The 27454-nt window shown below is 39.4% G+C and overlaps 1 protein-coding gene across 4 annotated transcripts in view; it reads right to left on the bottom strand.

Annotated features, from left to right (window-relative positions):
* MPP7 (MAGUK p55 scaffold protein 7) overlaps positions 1-27454 on the bottom strand; it is a 215425-nt gene that overhangs the window by 9109 nt on the left and 178862 nt on the right. For all 4 annotated transcript variants that reach the window (XM_043883946.1, XM_043883945.1, XM_043883948.1 and 1 more), the window contains 2 exons: positions 21004-21174; positions 4557-4637 (listed from right to left, as the gene is read on the bottom strand). In XM_043883946.1, coding sequence (XP_043739881.1) covers positions 4557-4637; positions 21004-21174 — 252 coding nt within the window. The remainder of the gene's footprint in view (positions 1-4556; positions 4638-21003; positions 21175-27454) is intronic.

Raw genomic sequence — 27454 nt, 5'->3', positions numbered from 1 at the left:
GGTTACTTCCTTAATAGAAACATTACCACTTTTCAGAATATTATTGACCTGGAGTCAATACAACATAGCATTCATAATATCCAGAATGCAGTTTTCTATTATTCAGCATTCAAGACCTGAAAAAATATGGGCATTTATTTCTCAGAGGGAAAGATAATAGAAGGCAGCCCTAAATGACTGAGAAGTTAGAACTGTCAAAGACTTTAAAGCAACTATTGCAATTATGCTTCATAAGGTAAAGGAAAACACACCTGAAATGAATGAAAACATGAATTCTTAGCAAAGAAATAGAAACTATAAAGAAGAAAACAATGGAAATTTTAGAACTGAAATATATTTTACAAAAACCAACCACTAGATAGGCTCAATAGCAGAATGGAGATGACAGGGAAAATAGCCAGTGAACTTGAAGACAGATCAATAGGAATTATAAAATCTGGGCAACCAAGAGAAAGAAAATTGAAAAAAAAAAAATAAATGGAGCCCTAGAGACCTGTATGAAAATGTTGACTGAAATGTCTAACAGATGTGTAGTGGAGATGCCAGAAAGACTGAAAAAGACTGAGGCTTAAAAAAGTATTTGAAGAAATAACAGTCCCAAACTGCTAACATCTGATTAAAGACATACATTTTGCAAATTTCAGAAATCAACAAATCCCAAACAGGAAAAATTCAATGACAATAATGCTTGGACATAGCACATCCAAACCAGTCAAAGTGAAAGAAAAGTAAAGACAAAATCTTGAAAGCATCTAGAAAACAACAACAAAAACAAAATCACAGTACATACACGGGAAATATATATGTGAGTTCAATGACTACAGATTTCTTATCATATGCATAAAACATCAATGAAATCATATCTTTAAGATACTAAAAGAAAAAAACCTTTGGCCAAAATACCTTTCAGGATTAAAGGCAAAATAAAGACTTTCTTGAATGAAGGAAAACTAGTAGAATTCATCAGCAGATCTGTGCTAAAGGAAATATTCAAGGAAGTTTTTCAGACTGAAAGGAAACGTTAAGAAGGAAGCATATCTTCAGAAATGAAGAAAGAACAGGAAGAATACATAGTTGAGTAAATACAGAAGTCTACTTTTTTCTGCTTAAGTTCTTTAAAATACATAAAACAGATTTAAAGAGAAAGTTATCTGTTGGAGTTTTCAATGTATGCAAATATAATAGATTTGACAACTACACAAAAAGAAGTGGAGGCATAGGGACTTACATAATTGCAAGGTTTCTATATTTTACGTGAAATGTCACAAAGTTACTTAAACTGTGAATGGTCAGATATATGCATATTGTAATCCCTAGAGCAACCAGCAAAAAAGCAATGCAAAGAGATATAAGCAGAGAGCCACTAGGTAAATTAAAATGGAATACTAAAGAACATTCAAATACCACCCTCACAAAGTAGACAAGGAATAAAGAAACAAAAGGAATAAACAGAAAACAATAAAAGTGTGGCTTAAATCATTTCGTCAATTCAAAAAATGTTAATTGTCCATATATTTCTCTTAAAAGGCAGAGAGCCATAGAATGGGTGAAAAAGCAAGATCCCAGTACATACTGTCTACAAGTCTACAGGGAAGACACATTAAATATAAAGACACGGATATGTTGAGAATAAACAGAAGATGATACACCATGTAAACAGTAAGCATAAGAAGGCTGATGTGGCTACTTAGATAAGATACCTCAAGGAAAAAAAGAATATTTTAAAATTATAAAAGATAAATGTATAACAGTTGTAAGTTTGTACATACATAGTAACAAAGCAAAATTGGACTGAGTTAAATGGAGAAGTGGACAATCTCACAATCAGAGTAAGAGATTTCAATGCCCCTCTTGCAACAGTTGATAGGACTAGACAAAATGTCAGCAAGACACAGGTGATCTGACCACCACTACCAACTTCCTGGGTCTGGTTAATGTCTACGTAGTATCACGTCCAGTAACAGCAGAATACACATTCTTTTCACATGTAAAATAGTAAAGAACAGAAATTAACAAAATATTTTTAGAAAACAATAAAGGAAAACAAAATTTAAAAGCCGAGTCACACTGAGAAAAAAAAAAAGAGAAAATCACCAATATTAAGGATGAAAAAGGGGTTGTGGGAATGGAGATTATGGAGCTAAAGATCAAACACAACACTGGTGGTATAATCAAAGCAATTTTTCTCCAAATAATCATAACTCTGCCTAATAAAGTCTTTTATGTGCTGCATGCTAAGTCGCTTCAGTTGTGTCCGACTCTCCGAGACTCCATGGACTGTAGCCCGCAAGGCTCCTTTGTCCATGGGATTTTCCAGGCAAGAATACTGGAGTGGGTTGCCATTTCCTCCTCCAGGGGAGCTTCCCAACCATCAGCTGGCAGATTGTTTACCACTAGTGCCACCAAGGGAGCCCAAACCTATCTAAAATTCTAAAACTGCTCTTAAAAATACCTTAATTAATTAAATCATCCACACTTGATACAATGGCTGTATTTCCCACACATGTCTAATACAGTGAATCACCTGGGATGCTGGCTGTGAACACAGATTTTCAGGAATTCTGTCAGATCTCCAAAACGAGAATCACTCTGGAACCTCAAGGGATTCTTATTATCAGGCAAGTATGAAAAATATTGTTCTGGGGATCTTTTGACATTAGACCTGTTTAAGAAGGATAATTACTCCTTTAGGGATTTCTTTGGGGAGTCTCATCCCTAGAACATTTCTGGATGATGTTCATTTTTGTAACAACTTTAGATGTAGATAATAATTTAATAGATGAATACACTGAGTCCAAGGTGCTGTGACCCAATGAACTGTAGCCCACCAGGCTCCTCTGGCCATGGAATACTCCAGGCAAGAATACTGGAGTGGGTTGCCATTTCCTTCTCCAGGGAATCTTCCCTACCCAGGGATTGAACCTGGGTCTCCTGCATTGCAGGCAGATTATTTACCATCTGAACCACCGGGAAAGTCCAAGGTGCCTTGAATAATACCAAAACTACTGGGGAGGGTTACATTTGACAGACACTCTTATTAAGATTTATCCTCTTCAAAATAAGTTAGTTTTTACTCCAGGTGGTGCTAGTGGTAAAGAACCCACCTGCTGATGCAGGAGACATAAGAAACGTGGGTTCAATCCCCGGGTCAGGAAGATCCCCTGGAGGAGGGCATGCAACCCATTCTAGTGTTCTTGCCTGGAGAAGCCCATGGACAGAGGAGCCCGGCGGGCTACAGTTCACAGGGTGGCAAACAGTTGGACATGACTGAAGTGACTTAGCACACACACACTCTCATTGGGCTACAGTAAAGAGGATCTGGAGCTGGAAAGGCTTGTGCAGTGTTATGTGGGAGGAAGAACATGAAACCTGGTTTCAAATCAAGTGCAACTATTGCCTACAGAACTTCTGGGTAAGTCAAAGTATCCTTTTTATCTGTTTCCTCCTCTGTGAAATGGGGATATTGACCATCTTATACCACTGTTGGGAGGACAAAATAAGACAAAGGCAATGAAGAAACTAGTAAATTATTAAATTTGTTTTTTCCTTTGTAATCTGTTTTTCTCTAGGATTTATCTGTACTCACTCACCTGTAAGCTTATTAATTGCTTTTCAAGATTTTCTAATGACTTGCATATTACAATTCAGCTTTTGTGAGAGTAGTGCATAATTAAAGGGGAAAAAAAAAGAAACTGTTTAATTCCATATTTCCATTTTTCCTTTACTTTCATCTCTGTTGGTAGAAATCAGCAACCCTATAACTTATGGCTGAAAATGATTATAAACAATAACTTGGAAAAATGTAGTAATGAGGTAACAGAAAACTATAAAGTCAAACTCGTCCAAAACTGGAGAACACTGCTAAGGGCAATATACAAACAACTTTCTTTTTTAACATTACTAAAAGCCAACATTTCAGTCTAGTCTTTTAGATGGCTCCCTAATATCAACAAATTATTACGTAATTAAATGACATTTATTCTGAATATCAAAATGCTTCCAGGATCATGTTTCATTTGTAAGCATGCCTTGTGAAAACCAGGTTTATAAAAACAGACCTTATTCTCTATACTGAAAAGAAGCCTACCACATTCAGATTATATGGCCATGAAAAGCTCATTTTACTATTTGTCAATGACTACAATATGAAAAGTAATTAAGAAACACTTATTTACAAGAAGCCTCCTTTAGCTCTCTGTAGTTTGGTCCTTCTGGTCTTAAAGCTTGTTGAAAACTCTGGAAATTAAAGAAGTAGAATACACTTCTATTTAGAAGAAAACTTGTAAGTAAGAATTTAATGTCATACATGTACTAAAATTCACCATAAAAACTCAGTAGGGAAGCGGAAATCAACAAATACCTTGCCTGTGTACTCTGGGGCTTTCCCCTGAACTTTCAGGCCTCAGTTTCCTCCTCTGTAAAATGTGGATAAGGTCACTCTGTCCCCCCCAGGGCTGGGGTGGAGACCAGCTATGAACGCTGGCAGTCAGCCCGCAGCACGCATGCTGTCTGAGTGCTGGGCCAGCACGCGTAGCAGCAAACAGAACAGAACTTACGGGGCACTGTGACGCCATAGTGCTGCGTGTCACTGATCAGCAGCTTTCGTTTCAGTTCATTCAAACCTACTCCAACAGGACCTGAAAGACAGGATAACAGAAATTCATCCCTCAACAAAACACCAGAGAAACATTCCTACAACGGACCTGAATCCATGAGATGGACTGAAAATGTGTATCCAACTTCATATGCATCCCAAGTAGAGAGATTATCTCTAGTCAAGTCGTACATAAGAAAAAGCTAGGGAGTTACCTGTACATAAGAAAAAGCTAGGAGTTATCTGGTGGTTTTTCTACTTTTTATTTTTTAATTATTATTTTTTTGTATTTTGCCTTTCTACTTTTCAAATTTAAATTCCCACCTTGCCATTAAAAAGATCAGAAATCTTTGTTTTCAGTGAAACATACTCAAGAGTGTTTGAGTACATTAACAGGTAACAGTATCCAGAAGAGCTTAAAAATAGGTTCACCTTTAAAAAAGTGGAATTACACAGTCTGGATAGGGATCCCTTCAATTTTAAACATTTTTTGATCTTAATAAAAGAAAATCTCTGAACCTTGATTTTAGGTGCAAACCTAGTTATCCATTTTAAATTTGCACAACTGTCAGCACCACGTCAAGACCCCCTGCAACCCTGTATATTCTCAGTTGGTCCTTAAGTCTTTGAAAACTTGCATAGACCTTGTGCTGTGTGCTGAGTCACTCAGTGGTGTCTGACTCTTTGTGACCCCGTGGACTGTAGCCCACCAAGTGGAGTGGGTTGCCATGTCCTCCTCCAGGGGATCTTCCCAACCCAGGGATCGTACGCAGGTCTCCCACATTGCGGGCGGATTCTTTACTGTCTGAGCCACCGGGGAAGCATAGACCTTACATATTCAAATCAGTGAGGACATACTGAACCACCTGCAGTGAACAAGGCATATGTAAAAGCTGTGAAGAATAAGAGATGACGCGTGAAGTCTGCCTTCAAAGAAAAATAACTAGGTTGGGAGAGTGACACGCAATGATTAGGAGACAGTGGCCAGAAAACAAAAAGCAGTTTCAAACACAAGTCTGAAATTGGAAGTCAGAAGGACACAAGCCCTGGACAGCGCTGCCATCCAGGTCTGTTTAGTGATGGTGTCACCCTTGAGCGGTGACACCTGCCTCCACTCTTCCCTTCAGCTGAAGCCCCAGGTGGCTTCCCCAGTGTCTCTGTGGGTGAGGAACTGGCCTGCAGTGCAGAAGCCCCAGGTGGTTCTGATGCGTCCTTCAGAGCTCTGCTCAAACAACCCTTTCTCAGGTCCTGCCCCCGTGTCTCATCCTTGAGTCATCAGAGTATCCCACATCTCCCTCATAATACTGAAAAATCGTAACAAACAACTAGAGGATGCCTTGCTTAATGGCCCATCTCTACCACCAAACAGAGGCACCGTGAGAGCAGGAGTCATATTCTGTTGTTTCCCTTCCCCATGAGGTCAGCCCTCCAGATTGTCACTGAATGAACCTAACTTCTAGGGCTCCCATCACCACCTCAGGCTCAGGAGACCTCAGCAACACGGAGAACAGAGATGCCCACACACGCATTCCTCAGAGTCCTCTCCGCAAACACGCACATCTAGATCTGGCCACACACCCCCCAACAGCCTTCTCTCCAGGCGCATGACCGACACCTTCTCTTAAGAACATCTCTTCTTGTGTCTTCACTGCTGTTGCTTTCTGTTTCAAGCTCCTTCCCAACAGTACTCAAAAAGCTAATATTGTCACATACCTTAGAACAATAAGAATGACCAGGAAAACTCAAAAACACCTCCCCCTAAGCTTGTATTTTCCTCCAAGTCACTGCACACTCCTGTCCCAGCATCTCTAGGCTTTAGTCACTTCCCACCAGCATCACCCATTCTTCCTCCACCGGGAAGAGAGTCAAATGCGAACCCTTTGACAGGTCTGCACAGATCGCATGTTGGGAGCCACGTGTTTCTCCATAACCTTCATTCTCGCCTCTCTCCGCACACTCCAGCTGCATGAGACCCCCCACGTCCTGGAATGTGGCGAATTCTCCTTTGTGCTGCTGGGTCCTCATCACATGCCTCTCACTTTTGCAGAAACAGTCCTGTCCTTCCCTGGCCTGCTAAGTCACACCTGTTGTTCGGGATTCAGCTTAGCTGCGGGGCTTTTCCCTAACACTTTAAATGTGGGTCGAACACCATGTTCTTGTGCACATCAATAGATCACACTCTGTCGCAGCTGTCTACTTGTCTTTATCCTCTAACAGACTCAGCGATGTCATCTGTTTGTTCACCAATTGCTTCCTTTGGCAAAATGTAGGCACTCATTGGTTTGCTTTATTTATTTCAGTTACATTCAGTAATTACTGAGCACCTAATGGCTCAGATGGTCAAGAATTTGCCCATTACATAATAGGCATATACAAGGGGTTTTACGATGCTTTGAGGCTGATGCAAACTTGATTGTATATGCTCCAAAATAACCTGGGAGACCCAGGTTCGATCCCTGGGTCAGGAAGATCCCCTGGAGAAGGGGGTGACAACTCACTCCAGTATTCTTGCCTGGAGAATTCCATGGACAGTGGAACCTGGTGGGCTGCAGTCCATGGGGTTGCAAAGAGTTGCAAAGAGTTGCAAAGACTGAGCAATTAATTTAGTCATTATGCTGTGACAGAAGTAAAACTATTTGCCAAATGAACCCAAGGCGTGGGAGTTAAAGGAAGAAGTGTTTGCACCTAGAATGTCTGGATGTGCTGGTTAGATAACGTGCTCAAAGTCTTAACAGAGGTTGGTGGAGCTCACATTTGAGCGTGGCTCCTGAATCTTAAGCAGAAGGGAGCGTGATGGATTTGCCTCTGCAACAGTGAGTTTGAGGGACAGAAATCCGTCCCCCTAAGTTCAGGAAAGGAGTACAGTGTGATAGGAGGTGCAGGGTGGGGGTCTCCCTGTGAGGGAAGCAGAAGGGAGAAAAAATGATGAGCACTGATCGATTGTCTCCAAAACCCAGGCACCATGCAGGAGCTGATGCATTTTATCTCCTCTGAAGGGACCAACAACATTTTGAGTAAATGCTCAAACTTCCTCCTTTAAATAAAAACAGAAAACAAACAAGAAAAGCAAGGGGTTTTATGATGCTTTGAAGGTGATGCAAACCTGATTGTATATGCTCCAAAAAAATAAAAAAGCAGCAAAGAAAACACTAAAACTTAACTAGTGGGTGGGCCCTGGCCTGCCTGCTGCCCACCAAGGCACCAAGAACTAAAGGAGGACATGAATTCACTGCTCCTTCAGCAGGTCTCAGTTCTGGAGTACTTCCCAGAGTGTGAGCTAATTTGCTGAGTGAAAGTCTAGCATTTTTTTCTTTTTTTTTCTTTCTTCTACCCATGCCAAAAAACCACAGTGATTTATTTTAACTCTGGAGGAAAAAACTAGGTATGTTTGAATTAGTGGGGGGAAAGTATGCTGCTTTTTAACGTGATACCCTTAAATTTGGACTACTTTCAATTCCAGCCCTTATAACCTAACTCTTACTAGGGACTTTGCTTTATTGCATACCCACAGACCATGCCAAGAATGTGCAGTGGCAAATAATTTAAAAAATTTCCCCTAGATTAGGTTATTTGAAGACATTATCTTCATGGTGGGATACTGTGTGGGATACTCTCACAAAATAACTAAAATAGGGACATAAGTTAAATCATTCTTACTACAAAATTGCCTGGCAGACCAATAAACAGCATTCTCCCTGCCACGTCCTTGAATCAATTCTGTTATCCATACTGGTGAAGTTCTAGATGTTTTCCTCCTTTAGACCCTGACCCTAAGATCACATCTTACATCTACACTCCTGTCCTGTTCTTCTGTTGTAGGGCATGTGCTCAGTCACATCCAACTCTTTGTAACCTTTGGACTGCAGCCCACTGGGCTCCTCTGTCCATGGGATGCTCCAGGCAGGAATACTGGAGTGGGCTGTCATTTCCTTCTCCAGGGATCGAAGGGCATACACTCACATTTTTAGCTGACTGGTTTGTATTTAGACTACTTACACCACAGCTGGCTTAGGGATGCACACAGAGTTAGGTTCATTCATAAGCCTGTAACGAGACACATTCATCTGCTTTTCCGTGTACAAACTTTTTATCACAATTGGTGAAATGCACTGACACATGTATACAAATAAGTTACTCTATAGAGTTTGTGTCCAGCTGTGGTGGTTCAGGGCTTCTCTTGTGGCTCAGCTGGTAAAGAATCCGCCTGCAATGTGGGAGACCTGGGTTTGATCCCTGGGTTGGGAAGATCTCCTGGAGAAGGGAATGGCTACCCACTCCAGTATTCTGGCCTGGAGAATTTCAGACTGTATAGCCCATGGGGTTGCAAAGAGTCAGACACGACTGAGCAAGCAGGCGTTCACGCTAAAGAGAAGCAGAGAAGACAGTCTAAATAGCGCATGTTTAAGTCACAGACAGCAGGCCTTGGAAAGGCAAAGATGAGACGATACAGTGTCAGGCTTGTGTCACGTGGTTCACATACACCATGACTAATCTTCAAAACATCCCTGCAAGAAAGGTATTACCCTTGCTTTACAGATGAGAAAACCGAGATGATGAAAGGGCAAGTAATTTTCCCAAGATCGCACATCTGGAGTGTGGCTTAGCTGGTATTCAGAAGCCTGTGTGTCTGCTTGAGAGCTCACATTCTTTCCACTCAATCCATCATCTTATCGAAAGAATGCTGACAGGACACAGGCTCAGGTAACGAGGTGCTCAGCTGTTTGTAGCTGTGACCCATAACTTCACAGAGTCTTTCACCCCATTCCAAGTTGCCTCGCACTTTAAACAGTGATGAAAAGTTATACTTGTGGAATACAAGACTCAGGCTACAAAAAATGGCAGAAGTCAAATCCAGTGAACTCAAAACTTACCCTGTGCAGAACTTCTGAAAATTCTAAACTAAGCTTAATGAAGATGACAAGCATACCGGGTCTGGACAACATACACAGGGCATGTCTATTCAGATTATTGATTCAGGACTAAGGAAAATCAAACGGACTGATAATATCAAAGGAGAAGCCAAAAAAGTACATTAAAAAATAATTTTGGAGTTCACTAATTTGGAATGCATGCAGTAAATGTTATTCATACAGTGGATGGGCTTGCTAGCTTTAAAAACAAAGGAATGATTCTATTCAAAGCAGAAACGTAAATAAGTATGTTTTTTTTTTAATATAAGAATTTAGAAAATCATTTTGCATGAAAATTCTAGAAAGAATAAAGCCATGAGTCATCTGTATTAGTTGAAATTCTTGTAAAAAATACATCAAATGGAGAAGTACGATAATTAGAAAGGTATATAACTTTTTCTTTTTTGGTTGTAGATTATGATTATGTATTTTCACCCAGAATACCACAGCAGTGATAATATGTCTTGTGTTCTTCAGAAAGGCATATTACTTTCAATACTTGAATGCATTTAATTAGTAACTCCTTTCTGAGAGTAGGCGAATGTGTTGTGTGTGGTTTTATATAAAGGCTCATTCATTTCAGCCACAGAAATACAGCCCATTTGGGGGTTAATAAAATCATGCTAGTAAAATTTCTATTTAAAGCTTTACATTTAGGAAAATATGCCCATTTACTAATGCAAAAATGCCTTTATTTTTATCTTATAAAGAAAGATTTTGGAGGGTGGGGTCAAGATGATGGAGTAGGAAGACTGAGCTCACCTCCCACCATGAGCACACCAACATAAACAAATATCTATAGAGCAACTATCAATGAGAACAACCTGAAGAAGGGCAGAAAAGATCTTACACAACTAAAGATATAACAAGTCCACAACAAGATGGCTAGGAGCGGTGGAGACAAGGTATAGTCAAGACCCACCCCCAGGTAGGTGACCCACTAACAGGAGGAAATTTACAATTGCAGAGGTTCTCCCCAAAGAGCAACGCATCTGGGTCCCACATCCAGCTCCCTAGCCTGGGGGTCCTACATAAGAAGATGAGTCCCCAGAACTTCTGGCTTTAAAGGCCAGAGAGGCTTACTTTCAGGAGAGCCAGAGAGCTGTGGGGGAATAGAGACCCCACTCTTAAAGGACAACTACAGAACCCTACACACTCTGAATCTCAGCATGGGGCAGAAATTTGAAAGGAAATCTGACGTCTTTCCCATTCTATTGTTTTCCTCTATTTCTTCGCATTGTTCATTTAAGAAGGCCTTGTTTATTTAGTTGTGTATATCTTTCCCTTTCTCCTTTGCTTTTTGCTTCTCTTCTTTCCTCAGGTTTTTGTAAAGTCTCCTCAGACAACCACTTTACCTTCTTGCATTTCTTTTTCTTGGGGATGGTTTTGGTCACTGTCTTCTGTACAATGTTACGAATCTCTATCCATAGTTCTTCAGGCACTTTGTCTACCAGATCTAATCCCCTGAATGTATGTGTCACTTCCACTGTTTAAAATCATAAGGTATTTGACTTAGGTCTTAGTTGAATGGCCTAGTGATTTTCCCCTACTTTCTTCAATTTAAGCCTGAATTTTGCAATAAGGAGCTGATGATCTGAGCCACAGTCAGCTCCAGGTCTTGTTTTTGCTGACTATATAGAGTTTCTCCATCTTGGGCTGTAAAGAATATAATAATAATAATAATAAAAAGGATATAATCAATCTGATTTCAGTATTGACCATCTGCTGATGTCCATGTGTAGAGTCATCTCTCGTGTTGTTGGATGAGGGTATTCTTACACTCTATGTAAGAAGCTATGATGTTTTTACATCAAAAAAATAAAAAAAGCCACGCTCTCTGACAGTGTACTGTGAAACTTCAACCATCTACTTATTTGTTATAAATATACCACAAAGCCTGAGTCACTGAATAATTATTTACTAGAACAATAATGTATTACTATTGTGAAAATCATGTTTACAGAGACCAATGAAACATGGTATTTTTTTCAAATGACACTCGTGTAGTCCTACAAAGAGTTAGCATAAAGTAATTTCTAATTTGTAAACATCCAGCACAGAATTTTAGTTGTAGTTTTTCTCAAGGCTGATGAATTTAATAATGTACGTCGGGATGGGTGGTACCTTACACATAAAAGGTCAATATGCTAAAAATCATAGCATTAATCTGTTAGGAAATAAACTTCTCAGAAAGAGATTCAGGTAGGTAGAGATGAGCCCAATTAGTCTTAACATACCGTATACTCATCTAAAAGCCACAGTGTATGAAGAAGATAATTTTTATTTACGTCTAACAGTAAATTGCATTTGGAAAGAAATCTGTTGCTCTGACCAAGTACTGTTCACGTCTGTTACTGATCTCTGAACAGGTTGGCACAACATGAAGGTGGTATATTATGTGGGAAGCAGCGGACACAGTGCAGCTTTTTCTGCGTGTTCACCTCCAGTGTACCTCTACTGCTCAACATGACAGTCCTTCTGCATTTTCTCCCAGCCGTGTTATGGTATTGGCCAGACTCGTCACTCTTACTATCCAATGAAACACCAGAATTACTGAAGACTGCAATAAATATCCAAACTGTTTTTTGTGACCTAAAAGAAGCCACACTTACTCATTTGATTTATTGCAAAACAAATCAAATGAAATCTCTAGGTATCCCTTGGATCAGATCCACGTTATCAAAAGTCTACTTATCATATTGTAGCACTACTATATTTGCTGCTTAACGCATAAAATGAAAACAATCAAGCTGTTTGACTCACAATCTTACAATGATCACAGTAGTGGGTGGCTGGATTTTTGTGTTGGGGAGTGACAGATCTGTTTATAAAACTCAATTTAAAGTTCCCTGGGAATCAAACTATATAGAAAACATAGCAACTTAGCAGTTCATAACGAGCCTTGAGAGAAATTGATTTTCTTTCCTCTGTTGCTTTCATAGTGAGAGAAAAATGCAATTAATGAAGCATCAATTTTTATGTTGCTGTCAGGAGGAGGAGGAGAAGAAAAAGAGGAGGACAATGAAAAGAAAAAGGAAGTAGAAAGCTTGTTGAAACAGCATTATTTTTTCCAAAGCAGCTATTACACCAGACTTAGATAAGAATGACTTTTAAGTATTTGTCTCACCCTTGACTCAGGGTTATGACAAGAGTGCAATAAAACTAAAAGGCAAGATAAAACCATCCTTGAGTCTGCCTTAGCTGAGTAGGACAGAGCATGGATAATTTCTTTACTCAACAGTTTGTTTGAAAATGCAACTTTTTCAATGAGGCTACCATGATCTTTATTTAAAATGGCCAGTGTGCAAGTCCCCTGATTCTACTCTGCTTTTATGTTCTACATCATTTGTCAGCCTCTAAGTACAATATGATTGACTTTATTATTTATTAATAATTTATTATGAATATGTTTTGTCTATATGTCCTTCCCAGGGAAACAATGTTTGTGCTCTTCAGTGATGGACTCACGCATCTAGAACAGTGCCAGGCACCGTCTGTTCCTTCCCACACAAATCCACTGAACGAACATCAGTGTGATTTATGCCCAGAAAGGCTGCCAGAGTATAAACATATAAGACAGACCAACAGCATAAAAAGCCAACTGTGGTTCTAATAAAGATCATATTTACCTCTTATATACAAGGATTATAATTTTAAATCCATCACACACTCATAGACTTCAATTATAACTTTGGCGTTTACAGTTGTCCATATAAAACCCTGCAGAACAGACTCTTAATTCCCACTAACATTCAATCAACCTTCAACAAAAGTTATAGGAATTCTGATAAACATATTAACATTTATAGTTAGTCTTGACTGCTTACTTTCCTCTCTGCTTTATGTGGAAGACTTTTTGTTCTGCCAGTTTTATGGGAAAATGGTGACAGTCTTATAAAGGTCAATTTATTCAAACTACTTCCCCAAGGCAGACTTTAGGCGACATACAAGACTCCGCAGAATGGAGAAGGAATAGTACTTCATGCTCAAGCTAGAAACGTGAAATATAAAGAAAGATTTATTGTCAGTTTCCTCCTATGTCTCATAACCAGACAGAACAAGTCACAAATTGTCTGACTATCCACAAGATGAATTTGTGCTCTTTACTGCCTTAAGCTGTGAAATGTTTTAGTAGCTTTTTAACACCAAAGCTTTCTCCCTGATCCCTTCTCCCTGCAAACACACACTTAGTATTTGGCTTTTTTACTTTACTCTTTAAAAAGTCAGGTTTTGCTAAAGATAACACTTATATAGAAAATGCACTAAATTTAGTATACTTAGTTTTAACATACTTTTGAAAAATACTTTTAAATGCAGAGGGGAATATAACAGAAACTGTCACAGAGATGTTTTTGTGGCTTGGAATAGCATCTTTTCAAAATGAAGAGAAAATTAAATACTTCTGATCAAGGTTCAAAGTCCCCTGTCATATTTTTGCCATGTGAACAACTTGGATAATTTTAACTTCCTGAACATTAAGTCCAAGAATTAAAATCACACAATATTATGGTAAAAAAAATGTAGAGATTCTGAACAGCCTTTTAATGAGACAGTTTCAGGGCAAACACCATTATTCCCAGTGGCTCTGCAAATACTGGGAGGAAACAAATGAAGCTGGAGGAATATGCTTATATTCTTTCCATCTCTGTACATTATGGGCTTCCCAGGTGGCACCAGTGGTAAAGAATCCGCCTGCCAGTGCAGGAAACATAAGAGATGTGGGATCGATCACTGGGTCAGGAAGATCCCCTGGAGGAGGGCATGGCAACCCACTCCAGTATTCTTGTCTGGAGAATCCCATGGACAGAGGAACCAGGCTGGCTAGAGTCCATGGAGTCACAAAGAGTTGGACACAACTGAAAACTTTTTACAGCATCCGAGAACTATTTTTTAAATATAATTTTTACAATCAGGAAAGGCAAACAGTTAATGCAGGAATGAGAATTTCCAAAATTTTAATCCACTGCTGGACACTCTTTTAGATGATGATAAATGGCTAAATAATCTAATTTATTAAGTATTTTGAACACTGAGCTTTCAAATTAGCAGAGGCCTATTCATATTTGAACATTTCAATAGTATTTTTAGCTAAGATACAAGAACTCCATTTTATTGAAACATTAGTAGGGCCAGGTATTGGTCTAAACCCGTTGTAAATATTTCCTTTAGCTCTCAAACAAACTTAGGAAGCAGGTGATCTTGCTATTTTCATTTTTTAGATGAAGAAACTGCAGCCAGAGGAAATGTGAAATGTGCAGGTGTTGTGTCCCCATATACTGAATTACAGAACTGAACAGGGAACTGTCCTGCCCAGAAGTCTGCTTGTCACCGTCCACACTGTCCTGCACTATACCATCATGGGACCTAACAGGTGGAGATTTCTCGAGACAATAAATGGATACCTTCAACAGTACCATATGGGACAAGCTGGAAGATTTTCTAGTGGTGAGCACATAGAAGAAAGTGAATAATGGGAAATTCTTAGAAGCCCAGTCTATAGAGACCACAGCACAGGAGAAGACAAAAGACACAGCTGAACCACTTCCACACCCCCACCTGTGCAAGCATTCCTGATTTTAAAAGGTTTTCAAACAAATCCTTCCTTTAGTAGAAACAAGAGAAGTAGTTTGTGTGAATTTAGTATTTTAACGTGATTTTCTTTCTCTATTTCACATAGAGATACAGGATATTCTATTTGCCTGGGTATAATATGTACTTTAACATCACAAAAAAATAAGACCAGTATTCTCCATTAAGTCTGTTCTGCTATAATATGGACTTTAAAAGTTCTGCATTATTAAAAACTATTTTTTACCAGCCCTTGTTCCCAAATAGAGAAATGAAGTGTAAGGAGCTAGAGTTTCATATAAACTTATTTTTCCAATAAAAATTTCAGAAGACTAAAAACAATAATAAACCAGTTGCTTTAAATAGATAAATATCACTGAGCAAATTCAGAATATATTAAGACAGTAGATTGTCTATTAAGACAAAATCAGTAGTTTTAAAACCATCATTATAAGATATGCATGACAAAGAACAAAATGGAAGTGTGATGCTAAGAAAAGTAGAAAATAAAAATACTGGGTTGGCCAAAAGGTTCGTTTAGGTTTTCTCATAAGATGTTATAGAAAAACTCAAATGAACTTTCTGGTCAACTCAATAAATTGCAGCCTGTTGGCAACAACCAACAAAGAACGCAATGGCAACTGAACCCAACCAAACAGAGCAAGGGGCTTTCCTAGGCTGTATGGGCCAAGCACTTCAGTGTCACAAGAAGCAACAGGTAAAAAGCAAAATGCAGAATCTCTGGACTCGCCTGGGACTCCCAGATCAGAATTTTAACAAGATTCACAAGTGACTCAAATGTCTTTTGAAGTTTGAGAAGCACTGGAGTCCAGGCTGGCTGAGTCAGGGTTGGTGGCCTCAGGGATAGTGGGGGTCTCTGTCTACACCATCATGACAGGACCAGGGGACTGAAGGCTGTAGACAAAGCAGATGGTAAAAGCAAGCCCAGGAATCCTCCCCGGTGGCCGAGAGGGCGGCGGGGTGGGGGGCCGCCGAATGTGTGAACAGATTGGAGGAGAGAGCAGGCAAACCTGCTAGGATGCTTTAGCGAACTGCTGGCAAACTCAAGGATCAGGAAAGTGGACCAGTCATGCCATGTGCAATATGGTGCCCCATGTGGCCAGCGCCGGGAAGGCAGAGCTGACCAGACCCTGGCCCACCCTGCCTCCAGAGAAAATGTGACAGGCTGGGGATCTGGTGCACAGAGAGGCTCTCAAGAGACTCGGAACTGACCTATCACAGAACGTTAAGGCGTCTGTTAGGAAAATGAATGGAGGGCCCCAAACCAAAGGAAAAAAGAGAAAAGTAGGGTATTCAGGACTGGCACACAGTGTCAACACAGCCCTGAATTTGCAGATCAGAAGCAGTATTCCACAGGGAGATGAGGAACAGGCTCTGGTCTTGAACTGTCTGGGACCGAATGGGCTCCACAGCTTAGAAGCTTGATCCAGGGCCAGTGACCGACTTCTCTCATCTGTGTGCTTGAGTTTCTTCTGTAAAACGGGGACATGAAAAGTATTTACCTAATAGTCACAGTGAGGGCTGATGAAATGATAACAGCATAGCCCTGAGCACAGTGCCTGGACTCAATACAGATCAGCCCCTGTTATGACACAGGGCTCAGGAAGGGCAGGACCTGCCTAAGAAACAAGTTAAAACTGAAAAAACAGTTGGGACAGTTGAAAGCAGTTGGGAGCAGCAGAGAGTAAGAAAACATTACAGTTAGATCTCAGTTTGTAATAGAGAAACCTAAGTCACAAAAAGGAGTGTTTTAGTTGATGATGAAGAAATGCAAAGAATTATTTACTCAAGGCCTGGAAAACTCCAGAGGAAGGACTCGTTTGTGGGGAGAAATGCATAGCAAAGGAAATAAGACTCTTCACTGACGACACCACTTTGAAGCATCAACACTGAACATCCCCAGTGTGGGAGTATCTTGGAGTTAATACCCCTTTGGGGAGATGAAAGGAAAATTTCCCCTGAGAATCAGGTCTCAGAAACCTAAGGAATTCCAAGAAGGGGACAGTTAAGAGCAGTCACTGCAGGCTGAGTGACGTCAGAGGCTGAACAACTAAAATTAAAGTGAAGAAAGCCCTAGGATCTTGCCTAGAGTATAAACATACAGTGACAAGAGCACACAGTATGTGGTTAGAAACTAAGGCACCTGGCTCACTAGACAGATCCACATTCAACTTAGAGGTCAGGTGCCAGGAAACCAAAGATCAAGGGACAAAGGGGATTTAGGGCAAGATAAGTGCCCACAATTAAATTAGCCTCAGGACTCCCCTCCAACGTGGGGGTTGCAGGTTTGATCCCTGGTCGGGGAACTAAGATCCCACATGCCGTGGAGTAACTACTACTGAGCTCACGTGCTGCACCTAAGACTCAACATAGCCAAATAAATTTTAAAAATAAAATTAACTTCTTCATTAAAGATTTTATCTAGATATATTTTAGTTCAATGGCCGTGGATCTAGACAATCAGTGCTCATGTAAAGCAGCATCCAAACACTGCAGACCACTGTGATTTGGAGCTGATAATGGAATGCTGTGATACAGATTTCTGGGAGCATTAATTTACCTGAAAAGGTAGTTGGGGTGATGCTGTGTTTTTATTCTGTCCCAACGCCCTTTGAAACTGGGTAGGAGATATGTCAGTGAGGGCTGTGTTGTCCAGTTCTGAGAAGGCTGATTGGGAATGCCTGTCTCCACAGAGGCAAGCTGTGTATGATGGGAGTTCCAGCTTCACGCTGGTGGGGGAAGCCTAACACAGTCTGTCTGACCCACTGATTACAATTGAAACCTCTGGACAGCACACAAAAAGCAATGATCTGGGGGTTCTGGAGAAGCAAACAAAAGCAGGCAGAGTGTAAAAGGAAGTCAGGTCCAGACAGAGAGGTGAGCCCCAAGGAGGTGTGGTGGTGGTTTAATCGCAAAGTCGTGTCCAACTCTTGCAACCCCATGGACTGTAGCCTGCCAGGCTCCTCTGTCCATGGAATTCTCCAGGCAAGAATACTGAAGTGGGTTGCCATTTCCTTCTCCAGGGGGATCTTCCCGACCCAGGGATTAAACCCGGGTCTCCTGCATTGCAGGCAAATTCTTAACCAACTAAGCTATGAAAGGAAGCCTCCAAGGGGTGAAGTTTCCCATTTTATTTTTCTTCTCTTTGTTGGCTTTGCCCAGAGGATGAGGCTCTGTCTCAGAGCTGCACCCTGGAGCAGCAGGCTGTGCAGCTGAGATCCCACAAAAGTTGTGATGACTGAGATGAACCCGAAGAAGCACAACAGAGGCTCTGAGAAACAAACTAAGATGTAAACCAATGTCTAAGTCTCTGTTGCCCCAAGGGTCATATGCATGGCACAGACCAAAAGCAGTGAAGAGCCTGGCCTAACCTGGGAGCCTAGCCAGGTTAATAGCCTGCTAAAAACAGCATAATCCAGAGGAATTTAGTAAGACCCAAATTCTATATGAAATAATGTTCAGAACATCCAAGATATGAAACAAATGATTTGACAAACAGAACAAGGTAAAGGTGAACAATTCTCAAGGAGAAATACAATCAACAGATGCCAACCCTAAGATAACCCTGATGCTGGAATCATCTGAGATGAGAGAGTGACTAAGCTTCAGGAGGTAAAAATAAACACACCTGAAATGACTGGAAACATACAGTTCTTACAAAATAAGCAAAAACTATGAAAAAGAACTAGTAATCTCCCAAATGAAGAAAATACCAGAAAGAAAAAAAATTGCTCAGTGGGCTAAACAGCAAAACAGATAATGAGGAAAAGAGTCAGAGATCTTGAGGAAAAAAAAAAAACCAACAACAACAAGAAATCATCAAATTTGAACAACAGAGAAGCTCTGGGAAAAAAGTTGTAAGAACTTGTGAGACCACCTTAAAGGGTCTAACATATGTGCTACTGGAGTCTCAGTAGAGGGGAAGGAGGTTGGGTCAAAAAAAAAAAAAAAACTTGGAAAAAAAAATGGCCAAAAGTTTGATGAATGTCATAAATTTTCAGATTTGAGAAGTCTGGGAAATGCAGTCAGGTTAAATTCAAAAGACACACAGTAATCAGTGCTAAAAATCAAAGATAAGGAAAAAACTTGAAAACAACTAGAGAATAATTACACATAGAGATAAAGCCAAAAAGTCATCAATATATTAATATCAAATAAGAAAAAAAATAGTCACATAACCCAAAAGAAGGCAGGAAAGGGGAACAAAGAAAAATTTTGAAAAGTACAAGAAGTCAAACAGAAAACAAGTCATAAAATATCAATAGTAGGCTTAAATCCAACCATATCAATAGTTAAATATAAATTTAATATGAACATACATGTGTGTGCTTAGTCGCTCAGTTGTGTCAGACTCTTTGCGACCCCATGGAATGTAGCCCGCCAGGCTCCTCTGTCCATGGGGATTCTCTAGACAAGAATTCTGGAGTGGATTGCCATGCCCTCATCCAGGGGATCTTCCCAACCCAGGGATCAAACCCAGGTCTCCTACATTGCAGGTGGAGTCTTTACTGTCTGAGCCACCACAGAAGCCCTATATTAAACTTTAAACATATCAGTAAAAGACACTGATTATTAAATTGGATAACTAAAACAAAACCCAATACTATCCTGTCTAAAAGACACAGATGGGTTAAAGTAAAAGAAAGTGATGTACCAGGCAAATAATAAGCAAAAGAAAGCTTGAGTGGCTATGTTATATATCACATAAAGTGACTTCAGGATAATGAATATTACCAGGGATAAACAAAGAACATTACACAATAAAAGTGACTTCACTAAGAAAACATAATACTCCTAAATGTGTATCCACCCAGCAACAGAGCTTCTAAATCTATTAAGTAAAGGTGGACTAATGTGAAAAGAGAAATAGACATATCTACAGTTAGAGAATTTAACAGTCTTCTCCCGACAATTAACAGAGCAAGTGGACAAATAATTAATAAAAATACAGAAGACCTGAATAATAATATCAACCTACTTGACTTACATAATATGTATAAAACACTCTATTCAACAACAACAGAACACATTCTTTTTAAGTACACACAGAACATTCAACAACACAGTCTGTATTCTGGGCTAAAAAAAAAAAACAAGTTCTGACAAACTTAAAAACATAATTGAAATAATACAAAGCATATTCTGTGACTATAATGGAATTAGACAAGAAATCAATAGCCAAAAGATACCTGGATAATCCCTAAGTATCTGAAAATTAAATAGCACATATGTAAACAACTCACTGATCAAAGAAGTTACAACAGAAATTAGAAAATATTCTGACCTTAATGATATGTTATAAAAACACAATAAATCAAAAGTTGTAGGATTCAGTGCTTAGAGGCAAATTTAAATTTATGCCCAGTTAATACTTAAACATTTTTAAAGGGGTTTTGGTTCAGTGATCAAAAATTCAACTTGATAAAACTGGAAAAAGAAAAAGAAATCCAAAGAAGGCAGAGCAAGGGGCTTCCCAAGTGGCGCTAGTGGTGAAGAACCCACTTACTGATGCAGGAGACACAAGAGACACAGGTTTGATTGCTGGGTCAGAAAGATTCCCTAGAGGAAGGCATGGCAACCCATTGCAGTATTCTTGCTTGGAGAATCCCATGGACAGAGGAGCCTGGTGGGCCACAGTCCATGGGGTCACAGAGAGTCGGACACGACTGAGCTTACTTAGTACGCGCACACTGCTACAGACAGAAGGCCCTTTAAAACGCCAATCCCATGACACAGGTATCTTGAAAGTCTCAATGTCATAAGTACAAAACGACTACAAAGATTTCATTTTAGAGGCCAAAACGTGTTTGAGATTTTTTTTTTTTTCACGTGAAAACTTCCAGCATTGTGCCCTCTGAAGTTAAAGTCTCACTGTCTCACTTCCTCAGCATCACACACGCCATCACTTACCAACCAAGACGACGAGTCTGTACTTCTCATTCGTCTGCCGTCGGTAGGGTGTGACTTCCTCATACGTGGGCACATCGGCTGTGTCGTACTGGTCACTCCTCTTGCACTCATACATGGATTTATTTGTTTTCTTATCTTTTCTACTAAGACGGAAACTTCTTCTAAAACCAGCTGCAAATACAAAAAAACTATTTTTAGCAGTTAGAACTAAAAAAAGACACCCCCTCTAAAAAAAAAAATTAAAAAAAAAAAAACCCTTAAAGTTGGGCTGGATTTTATTTACCATAATATCATTACCAGTGCACTGAGTAATAAAAGGGAAATAGATCCTCCAAGATTTCATTAAAACAACTGATAAAAGAATCATCTAACATTTAATGATATAGTTATAATATTTTAAGTTTTATTTGCTTCTCAAACATAACAAGTTCTTTTCAAAAATCAGGAAACAAAATAAAGAGGTCAGATATCATAAAGAACATTTTTTCACAGACTGATGAACACAACTGTAAGAAAAAGTTAAAAGCACTGCAAAAACCTTTTAAATATAAATGATGAATTCTCCCATTCATAAATACTAGAATCTTTTACACTGTGTTCTAAGCACAGCCTAACAACATCCCTGTGGCACAGACAGCATCTACTGTTAAACAGAAAGAAAACTAAAGTTAGGGAGAGCAGTGTCCAAAAGGCCTCTGCCTGGGATCAGGCAGACAGAACCAGACTATCACTGACATCAAGTTACTTCACTGTTCTGAGACCCCAGTGGGTGGAGTAAATGACCAAGCCTCAGGTTCTTTTCTCCCATAGAAATTCTATGCTAATATTGAAGTGAATAGCCATTCCCTTCTCCAGGGCATCTTCCTAACTCAGGGATCGAACCTGGGCCTCCTGCATTGCAGGCAGATTCCTTACTATCTGAGTCATTAGGGAAGCCCTTTATGATGTGAAGCTGACTGAAATTTGAAAATAAGTTTCCGAGCCACGATTGTGTCCTCTTATTAATACTGTGTCATCTTTTACTAAAACACCTTTTCAAGTATGTAAGTAAGTTTCTTGTCTGCTTAAACAGCTCCCTCCAGCACACTGCTGTCATGTGAAATGTTGGCTTAGAAAAGCGAAGGCAAAAGTTCCTTGTCTCAGGCAAACCCTATTTCATTCCGCTTGTTCTTCACACAGTTATATCATTCTGGTTTAATATCTTTTCCTGAAGAGTGGTATTTACCATACACATCATTTAAGGATTCTTGGCCTAACCAACACTCTCAAAATCCAGACTTTAAAGGGAGGCAACAGTCTGCTTATTACAATATGGTAAATATTCTATTATCAGTTCCATAACATAAAACAAATGCAAGCATATTTTTAAATGTATAAAAACAGATTCTCTTTAAAAAGAATACTAATCGAATCTGGTAAACAGGAAAAAATCTTTAATAAAGGTATTTTATAATAAAATGCAATAATGTGAATTTTAGAGAACACAAAGAAAAATAAATATTACTATTGGATTTAAAAATTAATATTCAAAATAAAGGCAATATTAAATAATTAATGAATGTCCATGGAGTTCTATCACTCACCTTATAGATTCACAGTTTAATAAAAATCAAAATATTAAGAATGGAGTGATAAATGATAATACGTTCTGATAATATGTTCCTGGAACCCACTAAGAGTCGGTCTGATCTTGAGATACTTGGGATTCTTTGAAGGAGAAGATTTACAAAGAATTTGAAACAAGGAAGACAGCTGCTCTAATAATCTCTTATTAAAGACAAAAGGAAAAAGCAAACAGAATAAATGATGAAACATATCATCTTACAAAGAAAGGTGAGATTTCAGGAACAAAGAAGAGGAAATGTAACAACCTGGTCCTAGGATGAAGAAAAGATGGGTGAATTCTAAGAATCTCAGCTGCACAGAGAAGTCAAACTTCTACGGTGAGGGTCAGAGGACAAACTGTAATTATGTTTTGTAGTTTTGGGGGAAAGACTCATGAGATGTCCTGTAGGATTAGCAGGTAGAACTAAAAATTCCTTCACAATTATTCCTCATATGGAGGGAGGGGTTTCCTCAAGTCACTACAAACATCTGGCACAGAAATGTATCGAAGACATACATGCCTCATCCACCATGAATCCAAAAGTGAAAACTGGAAAAATTCCTTATCGACGAATCCCAGCTAAATCCTGAATTTCAGTGAAAATGCTTACCTAATGGAGTCTTTATGATTACCTGAAGTTTTCACCTGTGTCATAAACAATAAGAAGATAGTGGGGGAAAGAGAAAAGGGAACCAGACTTCTAACGTGAGATCCCCATGGACATGCAGAGTGAGGAGCTGGGGGTGACGGGGATGTGAGCTATACAGCACTTGGTACAGAAAAGGTACTTAATTAAAGTAAAAGGTAAATCTCTGGTGGCTCAGTGGTAAAGAATCTGCCTGCCAACGCAGGAGATGCGGGTTCATTTCCTGGATCAGAAAGATCCCTTGGAGAAGGAAATGGCAACCCACTCCAGTACTCTTGCCTTGGAAATCCCATGGACAGAGGAGCCTGGCAGGCTATATATTATATAGTCCATGGGGTTGCAAAAGATTTGGACATGACCTAACAACTAAAACCACGACAACAGATTTTCTAAACAGGATTTTAAAAAGGCAACCCCTCAAATTCTACTATCGTTCCTGTTTCATTTCCTTAATGTAAATTTTGACAAAGAAAGCTGGACACATTTGGGATTTTCACAAAGGTAACCATACAAAGCTGACAAAAAGGACAAAGCACCGCGTCCAGGAAGGCTCAAGGCTGGAGCAGCCGGGGAGAGGAGAGCGTCAGGTTGCTGGGACCCCGCCTGGCCAGCGCATCAGGGACATTCCTGCCCTGGCCCACGCACCACGACACGGCCCTCACCTCGCTCACATGTTTTCCATGACCACGCATGCAGAATTCCCACAGGTTCTGAGGCCTGAGTGTCTTGGCCCAGCGCCTCGTTTAGAAAACAAAAGGGAAAAAGTCAGCCAGGTCCACTGGGATCCCATGGGTGCAGGGGCTCCTCGCTGAGTGTTAAAGGCTCAGACCTGGGTCACTGGCTTCCTTACCAACTTGGGTGACTTGCCAGTGTTTTAAAAACTTTCTGAAGCCTCATTTCTCAGCTTTAAAATGAGGATAATACTATTGACCTCTCACAGGATATTAAGGATTAAACAATTTATGTGAAGCATTTGCCCAGGACCTGGTGTATGGTAAACACTTTACACAGTTGACAGATACTAGCACCGGTGGGACTGGGTCCCACCTAACCTGAAAGTGTCTCCAAAGCAGGAACACACTGTGTTCCCTGTTATTCCCAGAGCACACGTCTAGCAGGACCGGGAAAAGCAAATGAAGGGGCTTTGTGTTTGAGTGATGTCATAAAAGACACAAAATATTAAATCCAGATTTAAATATGTTAACTTTTAAAAGTAGCAAGGCATTTTTAAAGAGAGAAAGATTCAGTGTATGTTACCTATCCTTTCATTTTTTTTAAGATACTCTTTGTAGGACTGTGCTATCTCTGCTATTACAGTTACATTTAGAGAGCATCTCTTTTTTTTTTGGTCCCTACTTATGGTCCCTCACTCCCTCAACACACACATGTATACATGTCACATATTTACACCACACAATAAATATATACACTCACATGCTCATACATATGGAAACACATATACATACATACAAATATATGTTGTTTTGCCGTTTATGTCACTCATTCGTGTCTGACTCTTTGTGACCTCCGCCCATGGACTGTAGCCCTCCAGGCTCTTCTGCCCATGAAATTCTCCAGAGAAGAATACTGGAGTGAGCTGCCATTTCCTCCTCCAGGGGATCTTTCCAATCCAGGGATCGAACCCACATCTCCTGTGTCTCCCATATTGTAGGCGATTCTTTCCCCACTGAGCCATCGGGAAAGCCACACATGCATATGCACACGCACGCATGCGCGCGCGCACACACACACACACACACACACACACACACACACAAAAACAGAGTCAGAAAACAAGAAAAAACCCCAACTCAGAACAACTAATAACACAGCCAGAACAGAGGATATAAAAAAGGTATGAAATCCAGAGTAGTTACTTGTTTCTCAGATAAGAACAAAGCCAAACCAGGTAACACAGAAGCCTGCCACTCAAGGCAGCACAGAGACCATCATTTTCAAATTCCAGTGACACAGTGCGGGCACATCAGCACAGCTTGGTTAAGTCTAAGCTTAAAGGAGAGTGAGCTCTACATCAGGAAAAGGGGTTAATCATTTCTGGCCTTTGGGTCTTAGGTGGTTCTCTTATTAAAAGGAAGCTCAAGAATGTGTACTTAAATTGAAAGCAAGCAGAAGGTTCTTTCCAGTAAATGGGAATAAATCACCTAGAACGTATTTCATTCTAGTTCGTTTTCGGTGCACAAGTCTTAGCAAGAGCTGGCTTTTAGACACCAGGAGCGGCAAAGCAGCACTAACAAGGAATTTGGAGTAAGGAAACGGTTTCATGCAAAATATATTTTTCCTTATATTTCACATTTTTGTAATTTATAATTGGCTCAACATTTTTATGGACAAGCTTTTTCCATGGCTCTTACCCACAGCTGCTAGAGATTTGTGTTTTTTTAAGAGAACAGCACGTCAGCTTTATTACAATAGGAAAGTGGCTTCACAGAGAAACCGCAGGTGCGGGTCAGCCCTTCATCACTCGGAGACACTTCTTATCTAATATTTTCCAGCAGGAATAATTTACGATAACTCGCTAACTTACTTAGTTGCGTGGTTCTGCTTAAAGTAAATTTTATTTTTTTATTATAAAAGATGACACAAGTTGCAATAAACATTCCTGTACATTCCTGTTACTCTCTGTCACTGATGACTTCATTAGGGCAAATTGCAAGAAGCTTGATGGATCCTGTCCAAATGCTTCTCAGATGGGTTAATAACAACATACATCTCCACTGGCAGCAAGCATAACTGCCTGTTTTACCATTCTCTCATCAAAGGACTTCTAATCATTTAAAAATCTTTAGTGATCTTACAAGTGAAAAATTGTATAGCATTTCATTTTAACTGTTAAGTTGAACCTGTTTTTCACATTTTTAACTCATTTTCATTTATTTCTTCTGTGAATTGTTGGTTAATACTTGTTGATCACTTTTTTTGGGGTCTACATAAATAGCATACACATACATGTATCCTTTAAGGTCATAACCCTTGGCCCTATTTATTGCAAAGACGTTAAGATTTTCAGTTTTCCTTTTCAGAGAAATTTTAAAGGTTTATTTATTTGAATCTGTGAATTTCTTTACTTTGTAATTTCTTCCACTATTTTTAGGACTTTCCTACCCTTAAGTCTGATAAACACCCAAATTTTCTTAAATTAAAAAAATAGGTTACATAGCTTTACACTTAATTTTTTAAATCTATCTGGAATTACTCAGGCATGATTATGAGATCAAGTTTGTGAGAGGAGGCTGTAACTTTATAGTTTTCTAAATAATTAGCCAATGTTCCCAGAAATCCTTACTGAACAACCCTTTTCCAACTTTATGTTGATACACACATTGTACTGAAACACCAGATAGTGGGTTATGATGTTTTGACCAAAAGGAAAAAAAAGGTGATTCTTGGTCTGAGTTTAGATCAGTCCCTTATTATTAATTTCAATATCAAAACAACAGAAGCAGTGGGGGTGGTGGTAGTGGGTGTTTGTTGAGAACTTACAGATGACAGACACCATCTGAAGCACTTACATGGATCGGTTCATTTAATTCTCACAACAACAAATGGGGCAGGCATAACAATCTAACAGGTTTAAGTCACTCTTCTCTTGGTGCCATAAAAAGAAAACAATCCTTGGTTCAAATATAAAACAATGAAAGTCCAGAAGAAAGCTTGAAATGTTATTCTACACACACAGACGTTTAAGAGAAAAACTGGTAAGCCTTCAGTGACTTTTATTACTAAACTTTTTATTTTGTACCTGAGTATGCCTATTAACAATGTTGTGATAGTTTCAGATGGGCAGCAGAGGGACTCAACCATACATATACATGTATCCATTCTCCCCCAAACTCCCCTCCCATCCAGACTGCCACATAACATTGAGCAGAGTTACCTATGATGTACAGTAGGACCATCAGTGGTTTTATGAAATAACTTACTAGGAAAAGTTTATCAAAGATAAGCAGCAGTTTAATTTAGGGAGTAAAAATCATAAGCTCTTTTTCTGTTAGAAGATATTTTCAAATATAATTAAATATATATATATATATATATTTGATATTCCTCTGTATTTAAGATGATGTGTAAAATAGAAAAATATATGCAACAGTATCATTGCCCTCAAAGTACTCCTGATTTACTAGGGCAATAGAGATTATTCCAAATACTTGCAGTTTAAATGTTTTCACAACATAGGC

Source organism: Cervus elaphus, chromosome 23 (genome assembly GCF_910594005.1).
Source record: "Cervus elaphus chromosome 23, mCerEla1.1, whole genome shotgun sequence".
NCBI lineage: Eukaryota > Metazoa > Chordata > Mammalia > Artiodactyla > Cervidae > Cervus > Cervus elaphus.
The sequence above is the reverse complement of the archived record's forward strand: the minus strand, read 5'-3'. Positions and strand labels throughout refer to the sequence as shown.